Source organism: Penicillium subrubescens (genome assembly GCF_028828155.1).
Source record: "Penicillium subrubescens strain IBT 31985 chromosome Unknown utg000004l_segment0_segment0, whole genome shotgun sequence".
Lineage (NCBI taxonomy): Eukaryota > Fungi > Ascomycota > Eurotiomycetes > Eurotiales > Aspergillaceae > Penicillium > Penicillium subrubescens.
In genome coordinates, this window is record NW_026643154.1 from 2,482,145 (window position 1) to 2,499,308 (window position 17,164).

At 46.0% G+C, this 17,164-nt stretch overlaps 8 protein-coding genes across 8 annotated transcripts; 5 read left to right on the top strand and 3 right to left on the bottom strand.

The window, feature by feature from the left end:
- Positions 1-626: 626 nt before the first annotated feature.
- On the top strand, positions 627-2,467 carry N7473_005964 (uncharacterized protein; the record flags this gene model as incomplete). The annotated part of the gene is made up of 2 exons (XM_057151904.1): positions 627-1,110; positions 1,161-2,467. The coding sequence occupies 2 exons, from the start codon at positions 627-629 to the stop codon at positions 2,465-2,467; spliced, it is 1,791 nt and encodes a 596-aa protein (XP_057009709.1).
- An 816-nt stretch (positions 2,468-3,283) lies between these two features.
- On the top strand, positions 3,284-3,727 carry N7473_005965 (GFA family protein; the record flags this gene model as incomplete). The annotated part of the gene is made up of 1 exon (XM_057151905.1): positions 3,284-3,727. The coding sequence occupies one exon, from the start codon at positions 3,284-3,286 to the stop codon at positions 3,725-3,727; it is 444 nt and encodes a 147-aa protein (XP_057009710.1).
- A 1,050-nt stretch (positions 3,728-4,777) lies between these two features.
- N7473_005966 (2-oxoglutarate and iron-dependent oxygenase domain-containing protein) lies at positions 4,778-5,173 on the top strand (the record flags this gene model as incomplete). Its single annotated transcript, XM_057151906.1, has 3 exons — positions 4,778-4,814; positions 4,865-5,070; positions 5,123-5,173. The coding sequence occupies 3 exons, from the start codon at positions 4,778-4,780 to the stop codon at positions 5,171-5,173; spliced, it is 294 nt and encodes a 97-aa protein (XP_057009711.1).
- Positions 5,174-5,409: 236 nt separating this feature from the next.
- On the top strand, positions 5,410-5,853 carry N7473_005967 (uncharacterized protein; the record flags this gene model as incomplete). Its single annotated transcript, XM_057151907.1, has 2 exons — positions 5,410-5,644; positions 5,711-5,853. 2 exons carry the CDS (start codon positions 5,410-5,412, stop codon positions 5,851-5,853), a joined length of 378 nt encoding a protein of 125 aa, XP_057009712.1.
- A 2,956-nt stretch (positions 5,854-8,809) lies between these two features.
- Positions 8,810-9,606, bottom strand: N7473_005968 (uncharacterized protein; the record flags this gene model as incomplete). The annotated part of the gene is made up of 2 exons (XM_057151908.1): positions 8,810-9,324; positions 9,387-9,606. 2 exons carry the CDS (start codon positions 9,604-9,606, stop codon positions 8,810-8,812), a joined length of 735 nt encoding a protein of 244 aa, XP_057009713.1.
- Positions 9,607-10,569: 963 nt separating this feature from the next.
- N7473_005969 (Zn(II)2Cys6 transcription factor) lies at positions 10,570-12,366 on the top strand. Its single transcript, XM_057151909.1, has 3 exons — positions 10,570-10,979; positions 11,043-11,526; positions 11,574-12,366. Exons 1-3 carry the CDS (start codon positions 10,646-10,648, stop codon positions 12,274-12,276), a joined length of 1,521 nt encoding a protein of 506 aa, XP_057009714.1. The 5' UTR covers positions 10,570-10,645; the 3' UTR covers positions 12,277-12,366.
- A 1,413-nt stretch (positions 12,367-13,779) lies between these two features.
- Positions 13,780-14,370, bottom strand: N7473_005970 (anthrone oxygenase family protein; the record flags this gene model as incomplete). Its single annotated transcript, XM_057151910.1, has 1 exon — positions 13,780-14,370. The coding sequence occupies one exon, from the start codon at positions 14,368-14,370 to the stop codon at positions 13,780-13,782; it is 591 nt and encodes a 196-aa protein (XP_057009715.1).
- A 1,264-nt stretch (positions 14,371-15,634) lies between these two features.
- On the bottom strand, positions 15,635-16,622 carry N7473_005971 (uncharacterized protein; the record flags this gene model as incomplete). Its single annotated transcript, XM_057151911.1, has 3 exons — positions 15,635-15,964; positions 16,024-16,414; positions 16,573-16,622. 3 exons carry the CDS (start codon positions 16,620-16,622, stop codon positions 15,635-15,637), a joined length of 771 nt encoding a protein of 256 aa, XP_057009716.1.
- Between the last annotated feature and the right edge of the window lie 542 nt (positions 16,623-17,164).

The window sequence follows — 17,164 nt, forward strand, 5'->3', positions numbered from 1 at the left end:
TCCCGAGAAGTAGGCTTTCCGGGAATGCACTTTTAGGTATGGGGTCGGAGGGTCGATAGGTGGGGTTTAATTCAGGACAGCCGTAGCGAAGGTGTATACAGTATAAGAACAAATAGTGGACCGAGGGGACCTGGGGAACGCAGAGATCGATCAACTGCTCGCGTTTGACAGACGATAGTTAGGCTAAATTACCTCGAGACGAGGATGTTCTTTCCCTCCGCGTGGGGGCGGATCCCGACCAACGTTGAACTGGGCCATTTTTGCCGAGCGTTCGGGAGCTTTGATTAGCTCTTCACGACTAAGTTTGCGCCTCATTACCCGGCCGATACATAGTGCAGACTACAGTAGTACTGAGTCTCGAATGAATGCCTGATCTTACTGTATTCCACTTACCCCAACTTATCCATAGATGCATCTCCACTTCGTCTCGAACTCGCGGATTTACCGAATTCGGAAGATCCCATGATGAAGTTATCGTTGCCGCAAGCCGAAATCATGTCAGATGTGACTATTATATGAGACACAGTCCGGAACTCGATTGTAATCTGACTTATTTGAATAGACCTCCTCTTCTCCAAAGTCCCTCAAACAATCTTCAGCGGGCAAGTTCGGCGTGTCGTTAAATCATGTCTGATAAACACTATTTCCCTTCCACGAGTGCCAACTCTTTGGTTCCACGAGCCTTGCGGGCGCTCGTGTCTGCGAATGATCACTTGACTTTGGACTTTGCAGAGCGAGTTGTTGCAAATGCCTTCCACGATGATTCAAAAGTGAGCATTATCAGTGGAGGCGGCTCGGGACACGAACCTGCCTGGAGTGGCTATGTCGGTGATGGCCTACTCTCGGCAGTGGCATGTGGTGATATTTTTGCCTCGCCCAGCGCAAAACAAATTCTGGCTGCCATCCGAATGGCTCCATCCAAGAAAGGAATTATCTTGTTGATTACCAACTATACTGGCGATCGTCTTCACTTCGGTCTGGCTGCCGAAAGAGCCAAGGCTGAAGGGCTAGTCGAGAACATCGCCATTCTGCATGCCACCGATGATGTTTCGATCGGAAGGAGCAAGAACAGTCATATGGGCCGGAGAGGCCTCCCTGGTCATGTTTTCAGTAAGCCTTTCATTCCCTGTTCTAGGAAACACATAACTAATTTACCACAGCCATGAAGATCATTGGAGCTGCTGCCGCAGAAGGCTACTCATTTGAGCAGTGTCTTGCACTGGGACAAGCAGTCAACGCACACACAGTCACCATCGCTTCGGCACTTGACCATTGCCATGTGCCCGGCAGAGCTCAACAGTCATCTGTCTCAGACGATGTGGTCGTCATTGGTGCCGGCATCCACAATGAACCCGGTCAACTTCACATTTCTCCAGCTCCCCCAGTCGAAGAACTTATCGAGCGGTGTCTCAAACTCCTTTGTGATGAATCTGATGCTGAGCGAGCCTTTGTCAAATTTGAGGGAGATGATGAAATTGGCTTACTGGTCAACAACTACGGTGGCCTTTCCGTTCTCGAATTACACGCCTTGGCCGATGAGATCCAAATTCAGTTGGGCTCACGATGGAATATCAAGCCACGCAGAACGCTTTTTGGCGCATTTGAGACATCTCTCAACGCACCAGGCTTCTCTATCTCTCTATGCAACCTCACAGCCGCAGCTCGGCAATCGAAGGAGCCTGTCGCCACCTTGATTCGCCAATTTGATAGTACCACGACCGCTGTGTCATGGCCCAATACTATCCGTCCTTCTCCTACACAGCAAAGAATCACTTTGGACCATCTTGATGCCCAAGCGAATGGGCACACGGCTGACTCTCCTAGCATCAAATTTGACTCTAAGCTCCTTGAAAGTGCCATTCGGACATCGTGCGAGAGGGCCATTGCAGCCGAGCCAAGGTTGACTCAGTGGGATATGGTTATGGGCGACGGTGACTGTGGTGAGGCTGTCCTGGGCCTAGCCGAATCTATCTTGCAACGAGTCGACAAGGGTTGCACAGAATCTGGCGATGTCCTAGAGGTCATTCATTCCATATTGCAGGATGTCGACGACATGGGCGGCACGCTTGGAGCAATTTTCGGAGTTCTTCTATCTGCTTTCTCGACATCTTTGAGAAAAAATGCATCCGAGAGCAAGATTAGCCCGAGTTCGGCAGAGTTCTACGCTACTGCACTTGAATCTGCGGTTACATCTTTGAAGTCGCATACCGGAGCGAGGATAGGAGACAGGACAGTCATGGACGTGCTACTTCCATTTGAGGAGGAGTTTTCCCGAACAAATGACCTTCCTTCAGCAGTTAAGGTTGCGGCTAAAAGAGCTGAGGAAACCAGATATCTGAAAGCAAAGTTTGGTAGGGCAACATATGTCGGGGAGGCGTCGACCCAGGAGCTACCAGACCCAGGTGCTTGGGCCTTCTACGAAATAGTTGCCGGCTTGGCCCATGGACTTGGATTTGTCGCCAAGTAATGTATTTCAATTATATAGCTCCCTTAATTTATCCACATCAGCATTCAAAAACAAGGATCAAACAATAAATGCACCGCAACCCGACGGGATATCGCTAAAGCTGAATTAATCTTTACCAAAGAGTTCAGAGAAGTCAGCCGCACCGCTAGGAGCAGCGGTGAGAAATTCCTGACCATAAGGTCTCTAACGGTCTTTCAGCAATCTCGTATCTTCAAGTTCAGAGTTTATTCGCAAAGAAGAATCGCACGGTGAGGCGGTCTGTAGCATTTGATTATTCATTGGCCAAAGGGTCGTAAGGCATTAAGGCATAAATCGCCCTAATCGGCTTAGCCTCGTTTATACGAACCGCTTGAACCACTCGTAATTCACGTGAACACAGACTCAAAGGTCTCGACCGGGCTACGACCAACTCATTAGTCACGTGAAAGGCTGCTCATTGCGCTGAGGATGTAATTATTATTTTTCTATTGGTTCTATCAATTTAACTTGCGGGAAGAAATCTCATTTAAAGTAATTCCTCGCGACCTGAGGTTTATTCGTAAAGATGGGGAATGCGGATCTCTCTTCCGAAACTCTGGGCTCGGCAAAATGAGAATGATTTCACTACTTGTCAGTGCCACTTGCATCACGACTTGAAGAGCGGTAGGGGAAGATCAAGGGATTATATAAAGTACCAACCGTCTGGAGGTATCCATCAGTTGAACAATTTATCTCTTAAATCAATTTGTCCTTGTCCACAAGAACATCAGTTACATCAATTCTTCAGCTACAAACCACAAAGAGATAACCACCCGCAATGCCGAAAGGATCCTGTCTATGTCACAAACTCGAATACGAGTATCATGGGGACCCTATAACGAAGGCAAGAAACTAAAACACGTGGATCCAGTCTCAACATTGACTTATACGTACATCCAGGGACCATGCTACTGTTTGTCCTGCCGCAAGATTAGTGGCAGTACTAACACACTCAATCTTCTGCTCCCAGAGGACAAGTTCAAAGTCATTGCTGGCTCCGCTAAGAACTGGACTGGGACCCACGAGAGCGGCAAGAAGCTGACAGTCTACTTCTGTGGTGATTGCGGAACGACTATTTACAAGACACACGAGTTATTCCCTGGGATGGTTGTTATCCTCGCGGGAACCTTGGACGATCCACAGGGACTTGAACAGGCAAAGCCGATGGTGGAATTATTCTCTAAGCACCGCGTGTCATGGCTACCTGGGCTCAGTTGGACTGAACAAAAGGAGGAGTTCTAGGTCGCAGAGAATTTTTGTTTCTTTTTTCTCGGTTCAGTTTGCTGTTCTTGCTCGACAGCCATGCAGAGACAGGGAGACTGTGAAATTCATTTTTAGCTGTAACTTGGGTTCAACGTGATCATGAATTTGGTGGCAGAAATTGGTTAACGCAATGAATGATATGATTCCCTTGATTAATGAACTCGGTGGTAAGAGTAGGATTTTACTATCTTCTTTTTTGTAAAATGATAAGAAATGAAAAAAGAAATGAACGAATCTCTGGGTGCCCCGTCAATTCATCACAGGACCCCATTTTTCCCAGCTGAGCGTACGGGGCAAAAACAATCATCCACTAGATGGTCAGTACTACCTAATGCAGTTTGTTTTGGCTTTCTGCGAACGTAGTGCGTAACGAATCGAACGGTCCATGTGGCTAGTAATGGGAATCAGATTTGGAAAAGTGTGCGGAAGTCCCTATAGTCTTAGCACTCTATGCTCGAGATAGTATTGTATAGATCGGTCTTTAGCTGCGAGAAGTACTGCAAAATAATAGGATTCTAGATCAGCACCCAGAACCACTACGTATATCATATTTATAGTCCTCAAGTCTATTCTACTCAGAGAGCTACCCAGATACTCACTTCGTAGTCTCTCCTCCATATAAGTTCTATAGGTTGCTCGGGTGAGAGTAGTCCAGACCGACACCTAGGGCCTTGGACAAGATAAGCGTTTTAGCACCGACGACTTCTTGAAAAAATTGAAATATTTTGTTTTGATATTTCTCGAGCAATTTTTAATCTGGCGCTTAATCTGTTCGAGTTCGTTCTACCCCGATTTTTCGGATTTGGGCCCATGGAAGAATAGAGAGAGCCTGTAGTCCTTCAGTTTTAGTAAAGTTTATCCCCGTACCCTACTTTCCATGGTCTTGCTTCGGGTATTGTCAGCGATGCGCAGATGTGGTACATTGCCGATGGCACCAGTCACAGCAAGGTATAAAGATGACTCATTGAAAGAGACTCTCTCGCATATTCAACACGAAACTTCAAAATAACAAAGCTACGAAGAACAATCATGGCCGAAAGACAGGTTCCTGTCATTTCGCTCAGAGGTGAGATCTCGATCATGCCTCATGCCGCATACCCAACTCATATATGTCAGACTTTGAGCAACGCAGGGATGAAATCACAGCAAAGCTGATCGAAGCGGCCGAAAATGATGGCTTCTTCACTTTGGTTGATCATGGCATTTCGAAGTCAGAAATCGAGGCCCAATTCTCCATTTCTAAAACATTCTTCGATCTCCCAGCCGAGATAAAGAGCAAGACTGCCCATGATCCCATAACCAACAGCGGATGGGAATATAAGGTAAGCTCTTGAACCACTGAGACAGCAATCTGATATTTACTCCCTTATTTAGGCCCAGTTGCGTCCCAGTACCGGCACATACAACCAGAAGGAGTCGCTTTAGCTCCAACGAAATTCTGATTGGCCAAGTGATGATGATGTGCCGGGGTTTAAGGATACGACCTGTGAATTCATGAGCAAATGTGCTGGCATTTCGGACCAGGTTTGTATGTAAATCTGTGAAAATCCCTCCTAGTAGGAGATCTTTGTTGACATTATCTAGTAACATGCTTCGCCACTGCACTTGGGTTTGAGTGAGACTATTTTAAGATAGCGAACGATCCTTCTCAAACGGACTGCATGACTCAACTCCGACTAATACACTATCCAGCGTCCGAAAAAGCTGTCGGAACATGGAGAGCCGGAAGTCACACTGATGTTGGATGTCTTACTCTTTTGTTCCAGCGCGATGGAGAAGACGGACTTGAAATCTGCCCAGGCCGAGAAAGCCATTCTAGTTTTGCAAGCGGCGATGTCTTCACTCCTCTTCCAGCTGAAACAGGTCCCATTGTCGTCAATATTGGAGACATGCTCAGTAAGTGGAGAAAATGGACAAGTCCAACCTGGCCTGAGCTCAGCTAACACAAATACTTTTTCAAAGTGGCGTGGTCTGATGACCGTTTGAAATCCAACTTTCACCGAGTGCGGGCCAAAGACGAGGGTATATCGCCGTCTCGATACTCAATTGCTTATTTCAATCAAGCAAGGCGCGATTTTGTACTGCAGGGACCGCTGAAAAAATAGCATGTCGCAAACCAAACCTCATATATGAGTTCCTTTGACTGACCTTGACAGTTTTAGTGCCCCCGTAACCGTTGGCGAGTATGTTGCCCAGGCGGTCGCTAAGAACTTCGGTCAGACAATAAAAGCGGGTGCTTAAGGAACAAGTTCTCTTCAAGTAACTTGGCAGTATTTTTTTTTCTCTCAATGCTAGTAGGTTGAGAAACGAAGATTGGCCTGTTTCTTCCACGCCTACTGAGGCCTTTAAGAACAACTACTATTCAACGCATGTCGTAGATCAAAGGGCAGGTCTCTACGTAACTGGGAGAGATACAGCCAACCGCCAGCCCTAACAATACGTCACATTGCTAATCCTCCGCTCTATGGGCGGTAGTAGTTCATATACTAGGCTTTTCTACCACGAGGAAGATGTTCCGGCAGCTGGACAGTATTTGTAAAACAGAAGATTCAAGCTACCGCGATTATTATGCACTGAATTCGCCTCTGGCATATTGCAAACTTGTGACGGATCAAATCGGGTTTCACAGGAATAACGACGCTACACTAGCTCGATTGCCTGCCAGACAGCGAGTCTGTATAGAACAGAGCTTTGTAGGGGAATTGGCAATGGCCCTCTCGGAACCATCCTTATGATAAATATTGCATAATTCACAGTCAAATCCGTAAAAGCGCACGGGTGTACTTATCTTCGACTAAAGCCTGATCCTCAAAATCATCCTATAATTATTTTTCGAAAGATGACGTGAGAGTTAACTCTAAAACTATGTATTTAAAATATGTTTAGAAAGGTGTTTTAAAAGAGGGAAATTGAAGTATCCAGAGTAAGTCTAACTGAAACTTCTTATCAGTTCCATTAGTAAATCTTCTTCTCACATTTGTTTCAATCTTCCTTCAGTCTCTTGATGACCCTGGTTGGTAAGACTTGATAGAATATTGAATTTTTGTGAATCAACCTCGTGCACCCGTGCAGATACTAACTAATAAATCTACAAATGATCCTGGACGAGCTCGTTGCGGGCCCTCTTGGTCCTCTTTCCAGTCCACATTCGGACAGTCGATATTCTGTCGATCTTGCTCAGCCGACCGAAATTTCTCGAGCGCTTCAGAAACGTGAGCTTTGGTGTCTGAATCCGAGGATATTCTAACCTAGCATACATGAACGGCGGACCACAATGTTGAAGCTGACCTGTTCGACTCCTTTATCACAAGAATTACAAGACCAGGTATCCCGGCCGACGGCATCCTCGCCAGTGAGAAGGGCGTGGCTTAGTGGATGAATCAGGAGGCAAAGACTCAAGTGAATGTGGAGAAGGATGACCAGGGCATCCGAGCTTGGGTACACAGCTTCAAGAGAAGCCCGAATTAGGAGACCAGCCAGGGCGGCGGGGCGAAAAAGCCGGAGCAAAGTGTGGCTTCGTTGGAGAAGAGGAGGCTGGAGATAACCAGGGAAGAGCTGACGGGGTTGTTTTTGGAACGGCAATTTATTCGCAAGACATTGCCAAGGATAGGCGGGCTACAGGAAAGAGCCAAAAGGCGCAGTGCTGGATGAACAAGAAATCTACCGATAAGAGGGAATCTCTATCAACATCAAACCGCACCTGCCCTTTCGGACACACGAGAGGCGGCAAAATCTCTCGCGAGGATGTTCACCGAGTCTAAACCGGTCAGATCCGTCGTCAATGAAGGGTATCACACAGATCACAAGCCCGAACTCCTGGAATATCTCTTTGTAATAGGCTTAAGAATTCAACTTCTCGTCGTATGAGAAATGATGTAGCCGGCTCAATTTTTCCATGAATGTCTGAAAGAAGCGGTGATTGCATAAGGACAAGCAAGTGAGGTCAACAAGTGAAAGGAAGTCGGATATTGACAATAACAGCTCTGGAGGGAGTCTGGCGAGTGTAGTGATACACGGAATCTCAGAACCAGGGCTGATCTCCTTTTGTGGGCGCTTGAGGTATCTTTCAATACAATAACTTTGAAACCCCATAGTTATAGTTGGCAGTAGTGGTGGTGTTTCAGTCAAAGCAAGAGAGGATGAAGAAAGCCGGGTGGAGGAGACCGGGACATGAGATGAATACAGGGCAAATTTATCAGGTGATGTGGATTACGACAGATTTTCCAGTTTTGGATGATTTACCCATGGGACATCAAGGGTCAAACGTTACCCAGCAATATACTATTTACTGTGTATTCCTATTCCATTTTGAGCGAATCAACGACCCTTTAGGCCGCACCGGACCTAATTCCCTTATGTCCAGAGGAGTCTTCAAATGTTAGGATTGGCGCGAGTTGCCGCCTAATTGTTTGCAGGTCATAAATTCTCGATAAAATTCTGAATGGACAGAGCTGATTAATGAAAAATATGAAATGGAAGAGTTGAATGAGCCTTTCGATCGTGCGGAAGCTTCCACAACTCCACCATGAAGCCCCAACTATTTCAACTGCCTAATTCGGACAAGCTTGAACCTTCAGATCTACTACTGTGAGTCTTGAATCGATAATTTGTACTACGGAATATCCTGCTTCCCAGGCCATGTGGTGACCTACAAGTTACTTACCTGGATACTGTCCTTCTGAGCTGTAATCTCAGCGTCCGAACTAAACAATTTTGCCCCTCGCGACCGTTTGAAAGTACCAACACGCTGAAAATATTATTAGAAAGATTTTCATGAATCAAACCATTCTAGTCAACCTAGAAAAAGCAGGAAAGCTTTGAAATAATCTAGCGTACGAATTCACTGCAGGCTGTCTACTACAGCTGCTGCAGGAGCCCGATGAGGACGTAGATAAATCACCCAGCGGGTATAGGAAGATTGTCAAGCTTTTCGTTATCCAAATTCATTCATAACAGTCTAATATCCAAAGATTAAAACCCAAGAAATAAGTCTAGATTTGAGTGGACGCTCCCGGGAACTATGAGCGTAGGGCATTGTAGCCGTTGGCTCATAATCAGCCCTCATTCCCACTTCTTCATGAGGGTGTTGGCCTCGATCTCCTTGTCGAAGTTGACAATATGGGTAGAATGGCACCAGGGCTTGATTTCCTCCTCTTTACGAATGATGCTCGCAAAGAGTGAACACCACTCGTTACGCGGATAAGCCTCATTGATTGCGGCATGAGTGGTTTCGTGGATGATTTCACCGAAATCCTTGACGTGGGGATGGGAACCGACGTTGTCGTAAATGGTAGCCAGCTGAATGAGTTGGCCGATGAACGTGATGGTTCCATCAACTCCCAGATCCTGGTGTCGGATGATTGCCTCGGCAGCTGCTTCGGCCTGATCCGTGCTGGCACCAAAGTCCTTGAGAACATAGAGAGCTTTGATACCGCCGTAGATATCGAAGGACATTCGGGTTGCTGTCAGATTTTCCTCAGCCGTACCGAGATCGTGTAGTAGACATGTCAAAGCCCATGTCACTGGGCTTAAAGCAGCAGCTTGCTCAGGGAACTGCTGCTTGCTGATTGCCATTCCTAGACAAAGATTAGGTACAGACCTTAGCATGAAAAGAGCTACGGGCCATCTGCAAGCATACCATAGAAGTAGACTCTCATCGAATGATTGAAGGTTTTGGGGTGCAGGGTCTCCTTTGCATACTTCAGAGTTCTTGCGACCGTGGGGTCATCGAATGGAAACTTGATGTCACTGAGAGATAGAGACCCTGGTTGGTTGATGAAAGGCCGGTCGCCGAAGATGGCACCAGCGTTGACTGGCATGCTGGTCCAGCCATTAGCTGCAATCTCTTCGTGGCACATGGTGGTGGAAGCAATCGCGGGAATGAAAAGAATTCAAATGCTGAACGAATATAAGTCTCTGTCTGGAGTTGGAAAAGAAAAAGCATACACGGGGAGGGGTTGGAGTTATTAAATAATGCTCTCCGTTATGACTACACTCCATCATGGAGTTGGATATAGATGATTAAGTTTCCTTCTTCCCAGGAAAGAATGAGCCGTTACCCAGCTGTTACCCATTCTATCTGCCATGATTCGTAAGTAAACACTGCCCTCGCCACCCCGAAGATTGCTCGGGACCCCGGATGGTTTGCTAAGCCTGGTGGAGCCTTACCTGATTAGGAAGTTATGACATGTGGGGCCTCGATGATACCCTTCGCAACCCCCAAATCTACTCTCATGACATGCATCCATGACGCACCTATAGAGGCAAACTTCAGTATCTTAGAAAATCATTCGGGATCATTACGGAGACCGATTTCTAACCTATTGTCGAATTGGTAAGCTGTACTCGAGATAGGAAGTTGCAACATGTGGCGCTCCAAAATCCAACACTTCGATGTTAAACATCACTAGTCAAACGGATGAATCGAAATCGCTGATGCATCTGCCTCATGAAAGGGGGTTTACACTTATCTTTATTTAAATTCATTGAGGACAGTAGCTTGACAATTAAAGGCACGATAAACTGACATTTGTCAATTGTGAATTCAGATCAAAGTTCTTTTAAAACCGCTGAGATCAAAGCGTTGAATAAGCCCATTTTTACCGCCAAGCTTTTACATTAATACGCTATGAGCCGATAAGAGAACTAATCAGAAGGCGTCAAATTGCTTAAAGGCGGTCTAAAGACCTCTTTGTAATCTGAAGATCAAGCATAACTACCTAGTTTCATACAGAAAGAGGAGCGGGCTATTGTACTTCCGTTCCGATCAGAGTCATTGAGTCACAATCTTGTCGCATCCAGTGTAACTAAGGTATCTTTCAGTTTTTTCGTAGCCTGTTCTCACCTTGCAATCTAGTCACTCATACCCGCGCAAAGTATCTGCAAGAACTCTACTAGATGCTTAGGCCATGCTGGACATGCCGCAGCCGAACGATTCAATGCGATCAATCCCGGTCTCCTTGCTCAAAATGCGAGAAAGCGGGGCTTGAATGCCATGATAAAAGACCTCTGAGATGGGTCAAAGGTGTGGCGATTCGAGGTAAATTACGGGGTCATATCTTTGAGCAAACGTCTAAGGCATCTGGAAATCCACGGACTGCACGACCAGGCAGGAATCAAGTCTCGCTCACTTCAGCAAAGCGGCTACAAATCCTCCATACCCCCTCCTTTGCAATGGAAGATCCCCGTATACATAATTTGGATCAGTTATCAAAGTACTATATCGATTATTGTAAGTCTCGATACTGATAGGCACGAAAGGCAAATTTCTCAGTATGCTAAAAATTGGGCACAGATAACAAACGAATATGCAACTTATATATCTTGTTCGACAGTGACAAAAATCCGTTCCGGAACTTGCTGTCGTTAGGCATGGAGAACTTGGCTTTGCAAAAATCCATAGTCGCTCTTGCAGCTCGACACTTTGCCAATACAGGCCACTCATTTGATGCGACCGATGCGGTTGCCCCATCTCGATTTATGAAAGCTAACACGGATGCGCTTGTGTTCAAAACGCAAACCATCGAGGCGTTGTCCTCGTCACTGCTAGACGCGGGGTCCCGGAGATTGGAAACAACAATGGCGACTATTCTTCTTCTCATATTTCTAGACCTTCTCGAGTCCGGGATTGACGGCTGGAACTCTCACCTCCAAGGTGCGAGAAGCTTGCTTATGCTCAACCAGTGCTTCGTCGATCCCAATCCAGAACGTGGTTCGAACATCGATCCTGGAGACACGGTGCGAGATACGAGACAATTCATAATCGAACAGTTACTATTGTACGCTATCCGAAAAATTCATGGAGTTCGTCGTTGACACTTAACAGGGTTGAAACTCTTGGAAGTGCGCTCTCATATCCCAAGACAGTGTCTGAAGCGTTTACCGGGAATGATGGAACCAAGCATCAAGAGTCGGTTGTCAGGAGTTTCCTTGGGTGCCCAGGGTTTCTTCTGAGAGCAGTCCAATTTTTCTCCGACCAAAGATGTTTGATTGCGGACGTCAAGGAACGAGAGCACCCTCCAAGTTCTTCAATTTTACGAGACATCATGGAAATGCTTGAGCTGACCGAAGGATTTGATTCTCTCGAGTGGGCGTCAGACTTTAAGCGACGAGCAGCTTCTCCTACAACGGAAGTCAAAAGCCTATGCATGTTATCACAAGCATACAAAGTAGCGACTCTACTATATGGAAGACGGGTGCTCAGCGCCCTAAGCACACAACCAACATCCAATAACGCGAAGCTAGTTTCGCAATTGCTTAGCCTCATCGAAGCTTTACAGAATGATGCCATACTTTTCAAGTGTCTCCTTTGGCCGACCTTTATTGCAGGGCTAGAGAGCTGGGCAAAGAGCCAACAGGCTTTCGTCATGGAATCATTACGGGCACTCTGGGACTCAACGAGTTGTTTAAACGTGATCGGTGCTTCAAAGATCCTTCGAGATCATTGGAAACGAGAGGACTTCCCCGACGCTTTGATGTGTGAGATCTCCGATGTTGGTGGATTGGGTCGCGGCTGGCTACTGATATAATATTGAACGTGATTGAGATTTCTTCTTCGCCCTCGAGGGATTAGCCTCGACGGAATTATGTAAAACAGGTGCTAAAGCCTTTCCGCCGCCGTTCCTTTTGTGCGGGCCTTCTGAGAGCCTGTATCCGGAGAGCGCATCCGGTTTGCGTATCCGGGGTCCCACAGTCCCACTCTTTTCCCCATCGTAATCCTACAGTACAAGCGCAAGTGCGTTGCGGTCCGGATATTGTGGCCTGAAAATCCACCTCTCTTGTGATACTTGATGCGGATAGGGCTTTCTGTCCTTAGATTGCATTGTCATGCCACTGGCATGAAAACGGCTACAATCACCTTGATTGCTAAAACCCTTTGATCCTCATCCAACATATCGCTGGATTGGATGTGATGATGAGAAAGATCTGGGAAGATTGGAGTGCGTAATAAACGTCGACTTCAAATGAACGTGGACTTCAACAAAGTCACAAATATAGTGTGCAGATTCTGCAAGTCCTCAAAGGTGAATTCAGGCAGTGTCTCTCTTAAGTCATTGGGCTCAATATTTTGCCAATACAATATTTTCCGTAATAAGGGCAAGATACGGTCAGGACATTCCAATGGCTCCCGGAAACTTATCCAACAAAGTTTTTCCCCCTTTAAATACCTACTTCCCAAGACTTGATCATATGGCGACAAGCATTTCTGTCAGAAACAGAACATCCAGCCCTCGCCATGAATTGACCCTTCGTTCTCCATACACCGATCCGTGGCTCGAATTGGCTGTTTGTTGCAATGTTTGCCTCTGTTAGTTTTGATTCGCTAGGAATAATTGAGCTGACTATTATCTCCGAAATAAAGTCTACTCCCACGAGGTACGCCTTCGTTCAAGGTGAATACCCTACCCAACCACACCGTCAGTAAGGAAACATACATTCATCTTTTTGTCATATCGCCTTTTTCACTTACTGAATATATGTCACAGCAACTCACAGAGTTCTCCAAACCACGGTAAGGAGGCTGAAGCTATCATAAGAAGGGTGAGGCTAATCGCAAGCCAGTCTATTCGATTTTCGGATATGGTAGATAACAGGTATATCGAGTACCTAGATATACTCATGATACCTACTAAGCCTTTTACTTTAGCCATTTGAAAAGACAGTTCAAAAGACGTTAAAAAAGATCTTTTATAGAATTAGAAGTCGAAGCATATATATCTATAGTCATTTTGGATTGTTTGGATTTCTCATCCGAAATTAAGCCATCATCAGCGTGGGTCCAGGTCCCTTTAGCTACACTGAATTTCTGCGGCTCAAGCTGTTGGATGCTAGATAGGTAACGTAGAAAAAGAACCCAGAGAATTTGAACGTACATGGATTCGGTCGCACAACACAACTTAATTTCTTGTACTCAGGGATCTAATAAATTACAGATTATACTGTCTTAGCGGCAGTGTGATATTATCGTAGTATCAAATCCGTCAATGTTGCTAAATACATCAGACATTGTTCAAGATGACTTGCTATTCAGCTCAGCTCAAGGCTATGATGCCGACGACACCAAGGCATGCACTTAACAAAGCAATGTTTGCCCGAACTTTGCTCAAAGCAACCCATTTTGATATTAGAGCAGCTGTCTCTGATTCATCCATGTTCTTTGAGGCCAACGGATCTTTGACGATAGCGAATGAGCGCCGATGAAGCTCGTCATTGGTCGAGAGCATGAACAAAAGTGTGTAGGGGACAATGGCAAACGATGATATAGTAGCCGCTGCGAAGACTTGCTTGACAAAAACCTGATCAGAAAGGTACGAAGCGGTGCTAAACACAGTTCCTCCTATAATGGCCAATGCAGGGCCAATGCGGTGTCCTCTGAAATATATCTCCTGCCACTGCCGGTTCAGATGCGACACACTGCTCGCTGGGACATCCATAGCGTGTACAAAGAAGTTTCCAGAGGCTTTGGATCCTGGGCGGGGAGGTTGACCAAGAAGAATTGTTGGGAAGGTCAAGTAGTTGATGGTCGTGTTCATGCAGTAGAAGACAGAGCTCGAAACGATTCCGGCAGTGCCACACAGCAGAGTCGCTTTCGCGGGGCTAATGTTGTCTAAGAAGATCGCCATATTTGATAGAGGACGATTTGTGGGAGCGGCGAGAAGGGTGAGACAACCAGCGGAGACAAAGAGTAAATTCAAAGCTTCGAGTCAACCCCAAATAAATACGGTAGACTTTAGTCTAAGTCCTTTCAGAGATATCCGACGTTTCCCCGAGGGACAAAAAGCCTTGTGGGACGTGAGGTTCATAAATCTAGAAAGAATTTGCCACAGGTAATACGACAAGCAACAAAGCCATTGTATGGCTATTTGAACTTCTATCGTAGGCGGCAGGGTAATAACGGCATGGGCCGACCACGGCCAAAGCCCGCCAAAATCCGTCCAGCCAAACCCCGACCCAAAGCCCAACCCCTGCTAAAATCCCGCTAAAACCCACCGAATGTGGAGAAAATCGACTAAGCGAGGTTTTGTTAAACCTGTGCTGTGCCTCTCGTTTTTATTTAGTCTTCTATTTTGGGTGCCGCTGATTGAGATGGCTAGCTTATTGTTTAGTTAATTAACGTAATCTTAAATCCAATGACGCCGATATACTGCAAGCCATGAAAATCATCAAGGATGCTCATGATGGCCAGTTTTATTTCGATTACTTGGCATTTCCCCAAGACATTGCAAGGATGATTCACAGACATCTACAAAGTGCTGTTCAAGCAAGGATCGGAGGAATGATTTGGAAGTGAAGACGTAGCTCAATCAAACCATACGATGAAGTTGAACACCGGGTTGAAAGGATTTTATTAACCCTGGCGATGGTGTTATCTCTGAGTTGCAGGGGCTAAGAGGGCGAAGGTTAGAGGTCATACTGTTTCAAGGCAATTTCACGAAGCATTTTGCTTCACAACCTAAAAAGTTACCAGATGATGGCCTAAGACAAGACTGTAGAAAAGAGATTTTCTATTTGGGTGAGAAGGATGTAATTTGCTCACGGATAGCCTAAATGATCATTTTTCATACTGATGTACAGGCACATAGTTCTATTTATAGGGGTGTCGGAAAAAGGACGCTACTCACTACCAATAAGATGGTAGCAAATGCTCCGGTCGGCAGTCATTTCCGGTGCAATCTATTGCTCGTGACAAATTACTGAACTCGATAATTCTCACAACAAGTCGAGGGTAAGGTATGAGTTGCTACAAGTCTGATCCATATGGGAAGAGATAAAGGCTCTCCCGCAACCTTCCAACGCGCAGCTCGGATTTCCTGAGGCTCACTAGGTATCCATATGCAAGACAGCATACATTTATGTTTCAAATAACAAATACAATCTTTCAAACGCTTATCCAAGAAGATATTCATCAAACCAGTTAACAGCCTGTAAGAACGCCTGTTCCTTAGCAAATTTCTGCTCAGGAATACTCCGATCACAACGAATTGCAAATCCATGGGTAGTTCCTGAGTACAGACAAACCTGGTACGGGACCTTAGGTGTCTTATTAGATAGAATTTCCTCAGACTTGTGGCGCTTTTCGGTGGTGAATATATAGTCATTCTCGGCGGCAGCGATGGAGAGGGGCCCTGTAATATTTTCCAACTCCGCTTCCTCCATGAATGCTGGGTGAGCAATGAAGCCCACAGCTATCCCGGAGCTGAAGTGACGAGCAACATACTACGAAAGTAGGTCAGTCATCTATGAAGTCAATTATTAGGTTGGAGAGAGATACTGACCTTAGCTCCAAGGCAAATGCCAATAGCGCCAAGCTTGACAACGCCATGTTGACTGGTAAGATACAAAATGGCCCTCTTTACGATATCATCGATAATGTTTGATGTGTGAGGAGAGCTCCCATCCGAACCCTGCATGATCCACTTCTTGACATCAAAGTCATCAGGTCGATTTATAGGGACGGGATCGCCGAGGAAAATGTCGGGAACAAGACAGAGATATCCACGAGCGGCATACTGGTCAGCAAGGAGCTTGGCGTTTTGCCAGACGCCCATGATGTCTGGAATATACAGCAATGCTGTCCCGAGTTTCTTTTCCCGCCCAGCGGCGGGAACCGCAAGATAAGCATTGATTCCATCTGCAATCTTGATCATCGATCCGACCAGCTCTCCTCTAACGAAAACCGACATCGGTCAGCCCATGACTCAAGTAGTTGCGCAGCAAAATAGAGAAGAAGGAGCAAGGTTGACAAGGCCTAACTAGAGGGAGCTGGGAGACATTCAGGTAGGACTGTTGATAATGGAGTAGAGAGAAATTCGAGTTCAACTTACTCATGTTGGAATCCGGCGGTGCAGCAGTGACCAGGCGGGTTGGAAGCCATTTTCAAGCCACAGAGAAATATCAAGTGAGTACCTTACAGCGGCCGACTAACGCAGGGGTGTTTGCTGTAGTTCTGCTTTTGAAGTGAAGGTTATAACAGTCAATGACATTTAAATTTGAACTATACTTAGGTCGACGGGGGTACGTCGGCTAGAAATCCCCGTTTGCAAAACTTCTTGCAGAGTGGGTATGGCTGCATCCTGAGGCTAATTCCTCGGACGGGCCGATCTTAGACAGTCCAGACAGGCCCTTCGGGCCCGCGTAGTAACACCGAAGCTAGATACTGTACTCTTTTCTCATGCCAATTTAGTGAATGACCCTTAATAGCAGAGGGTTAGGTTACTTCCAGGGCCGTTTATCTGTATCGAGCTGCGCAAGTTGTCAAGGTCAAGCAAGCTTTATAGGTGATAGTTGCACGTAAAACATATCTTCACTTGCCTAAATAAATCTGAGTGACGCTCTAAAACTACTACTCAGTGACCTTTTGTTTTTGACCGTTTCCATATCCAACTCCAGTACAAAACACAGAATTTTGAAATTACC

Excerpts from the sequence above, each read along its gene's own strand:
- N7473_005969 (XM_057151909.1), top strand. The coding sequence starts at position 10,646 with ATGCTTAGGCCATGCTGGACATGCCGCAGCCGAACGATTCAATGCGAT. Across the intron at positions 10,980-11,042 it reads AAAGTACTATATCGATTATT|ATAACAAACGAATATGCAAC; the intron begins GTAAGTCTCGAT and ends AATTGGGCACAG. Across the intron at positions 11,527-11,573 it reads ATAATCGAACAGTTACTATT|GGTTGAAACTCTTGGAAGTG; the intron begins GTACGCTATCCG and ends GACACTTAACAG.